At 52.2% G+C, this 4,041-nt stretch overlaps 1 protein-coding gene across 1 annotated transcript in view; it reads right to left on the bottom strand.

Annotated features, from left to right (window-relative positions):
* Positions 1 to 3,647, bottom strand: part of rims1b (regulating synaptic membrane exocytosis 1b) — a 76,781-nt gene extending 73,134 nt beyond the window's left edge. Inside the window, exon 1 of the mRNA XM_061725459.1 lies at positions 3,494 to 3,647. Coding sequence (XP_061581443.1) covers positions 3,494 to 3,636 — 143 coding nt within the window. The 5' untranslated portion in view covers positions 3,637 to 3,647. The remainder of the gene's footprint in view (positions 1 to 3,493) is intronic.
* Between the last annotated feature and the right edge of the window lie 394 nt (positions 3,648 to 4,041).

Below are 4,041 nucleotides of genomic sequence, written 5' to 3'. Positions count from 1 at the left end.
TCATCCATCCATCATCCATCCATCCATCATTCATCCATCCATCATCCATCCATCATCCATCCATCCCTCCATCCATCATCCATCCATCATCCATCCATCCATCCATCCATCATCCATCCATCATCCATCCATCATCCATCCACCCATCATCCATCCACCCATCATCCATCCATCATCCATCCATCATCCATCCACCCATCATCCATCCACCCATCATCCAGCCATCATCCATCCATCCATCCATCCATCCATCATCCATCAATCCATCCATCCATCATTCATCCATCCATCATCCATCCATCCATCCATCATCCATCCATCATCCAACCATCCATCCATCCATCATCCATCCATCATTCATTCATCCATCATCCAACCATCATCCATCCATCCATCATTCATCCATCCATCATCCATCCATCATCCATCCATCCATCCATCTATCATCCATCCATCCATCCCTCATCCATACATCATCCATCCATCCATCATCCAGCCATCATCCATCCATCCATCCATCCATCATCCATCAATCCATCCATCCATCATTCATCCATCCATCATCCATCCATCCATCCATCCATCATCCATCCATCATCCAACCATCCATCCATCCATCATCCATCCATCATTCATTCATCCATCATCCAACCATCATCCATCCATCCATCATTCATCCATCCATCATCCATCCATCATCCATCCATCATCCATCCATCCATCATCCAACCATCATCCATCCATCATCCATCCATCATCCAACCATCATCCATCCATCCATCATCCATCCATCATCCATCCATCATCCAACCATCATCCATCCATCATCCATCCATCATCCATCCATCATCCATCCATCCATCATCCAACCATCATCCATCCATCATCCATCCATCATCCAACCATCATCCATCCATCATCCATCCATCATCCATCCATCATCCAACCATCATCCATCCATCCATCATTCATCCATCCATCATCCATCCATCCATCCATCCATCATCCATCCATCATCCATCCATCCATCATCCAACCATCCATCCATCCATCCATTCATCATCCAACCATCATCCAACCATCCATCATCCATCCATCCATCAATCATCCATCCATCATCCAACCATCATCCATCCATCATCCAACCATCATCCATCCATTATCCATCCATCCATCATCCATCCATCATCCATCCATCCATCATCCATCCATCCATCATCCATCCATCCATCATCCATCCATCATCCATCCATCCATCCATCCATCATCCAACCATCATCCATCCATCCATCATCCATCCTTCATCCAACCATCATCCATCCATCCATCCATCATCCATCCATCATCCATCCATCCATCATCCATCCATCATCCATCCATCATCCAACCATCATCCATCCATCCATCCATCATCCATCCATCCATCATCCATCCATCCATCCATCATCCATCCATCCATCCATCCATCATCCATCCATCCATCATCCATCCATCCATCCATCATCCATCATCCATCCATCATCAATCCATCCATCCATCCATCATCCATCCATCCATCCATCATCCATCCATCATCCATCCATCATCCAACCATCATCCATCCATCATCCATCCATCATCCATCCATCATCCAACCATCATCCATCCATCATCCATCCATCCATCCATCCATCATCCATCCATCATCCAACCATCATCCATCCATCCATCCATCCATCCATCATCCAACCATCATCCATCCATCATCCAACCATCCATCATCCATCCATCATCCATCCATCATCCATCCATCCATCATCCATCCATCCATCATCCATCCATCCATCATCCATCCATCCATCCATCATCCATCATCCATCCATCATCAATCCATCCATCCATCCATCCATCATCCATCCATCATCCATCCATCATCCAACCATCATCCATCCATCATCCATCCATCATCCATCCATCATCCAACCATCATCCATCCATCATCCATCCATCATCCAACCATCATCCATCCATCATCCAACCATCATCCAACCATTATCCATCCATCCATCATCCAACCATCATCAATCATCCATCCATCATCCATCCATCATCCATCCATCATCCAACCATCATCCATCCATCATCCATCCATCATGCAACCATCATCCATCCATCATCCAACCATCATCAATCCATCATCCAACCATTATCCAACCATCACCCATCCATCATCCATCCATCCATCATCCATCCATCATGCAACCATCATCCATCCATCATCCAACCATCATCCATCCATCATCCAACCATTATCCAACCATCATCCATCCATCATCCAACCATCATCCATCCATCCATCCATCCATCCATCCATCCATCATCCATCCATCATCCAACCATCATCCATCCATCCATCCATCCATCCATCATCCAACCATCATCCATCCATCATCCAACCATCCATCATCCATCCATCATCCATCCATCATCCATCCATCCATCATCCATCCATCCATCATCCATCCAACCATCATCCATCCAACCATCCATCCATCCACCCATCCATCCATCCATCCATCCATCATCCATCCATCATTCATTAACAGGTTTTTTACTTCAACCTGGATGTTGATCCTGCTTTAAATCATCATCATCATCATCATCATCATCATCATCATCATCATCATCAACTCTAACAGACGTCCTGAATATGATAAATGACGCAAACACACACACACACACACACACACACACACACACACACACACACACACACACACACACACAGACACACACACACAGACACACACACACAAGTCAGGACACGAAGCCTCCACGTCAGAACCAGAGTCACGTGGTCCAGTGCGGGTGTGGTGGTCGTCCCCCCCCCCCCCCCCCCCCCCCTCATTTCCCGTGATGCTCTAGTTCTCTCACGGACCCCGGTCCGACCAGAACCCGCTCTGACACGCGCTCTGACACGCGCTTCCGTGTCCGTGTCTGTGCGCGTGCCCGCCACAACCACACCCACCTCCTCCGCTCCGGGGGCGCGCCCCCGACACCAGCTCCATGCACGCGCATGCGTAAAAGGGATGTGTAAGCTGGTGCTGATGGGGGGAAAGGGGGGGGTCTCCATTGATAAAACGGGAGGCGGAAGGATGGAGGGATGGAGGATCACCCCCCTCCATCCCTCCATCCTCCATCCTCGCTCCCTCCCCCGCGGTCGCGCCCCACCCGCCGCGTCCACCTGTACCACCCCTGACCTGGATTCCGGGTCACCGGGATCCGGGTCCAGAACCAGGACCCAGAGGGACCTGGTTCTGGACGGACCCCCGGTGATCCGAGATTGTAAGCCGGGATCCGGAGCTCCAGAGCCGGGTAGACTCCTCCTGGAGCCCCGTCGGCCGCTCCGGAGCTCCGGATCTCCGGATCCCCCGATCTCCTCCGGAGGAGATCCGGCTCCAGAACCTAAACCAGCCCCAGAACCAGACCCAGAACCAGCACCAGCATCTCTTACTTGAGCATGGCCTGCTCCTTGTCCTCCTCCTCCCGCTGGCGCGCCATCACCGCCAGGATGATGCTCCTCTCCTCCTCCGTCAGGTGGCTCAGGTCCGGCAGGTCCGGCATGATGATGCGCGGCCCCCCCACGGAGGCCGACATGTCCCTGGTTCCCCCCGGGCCTCACCCAGCCCCGAGCCCCCCCGAACCCCCCGAACCCCCCGCCTCCCGGCGGATCGTGTCTCCCTGTAACAGTTTTCTCTCCTCTGGAGCGTTTCTGGTCCTCACATGATGCGCGGCGGCGGCAGGAGCGGCTTCATGACCATCATGAGCGGAGATCCGCTCATGATGGTCCGAGGGTTTCTGCTTCCGTGTTCTTCTCCCCCCCTCCCTGAAGGATCTGCCCCCCTCCCTGAAGGATCTGCCCCCTCCCTGAAGGATCTGCCCCCCCCACCCAGCCCCGCCGCCGCTACGGGGAGTCCATGTTCCGCCGGGGGGAAGCTGCGTCTCTGCCGGCCTGCGGTGCCTCGGCGTCGGTCGGAGCGGAGGATGTCGGGGCGCTGCCTG

The sequence above is a fragment of the Cololabis saira genome, chromosome 1 (genome assembly GCF_033807715.1).
Source record: "Cololabis saira isolate AMF1-May2022 chromosome 1, fColSai1.1, whole genome shotgun sequence".
Taxonomy (NCBI): Eukaryota; Metazoa; Chordata; class Actinopteri; order Beloniformes; family Belonidae; genus Cololabis; species Cololabis saira.
The sequence above is the reverse complement of the archived record's forward strand: the minus strand, read 5'-3'. Positions and strand labels throughout refer to the sequence as shown.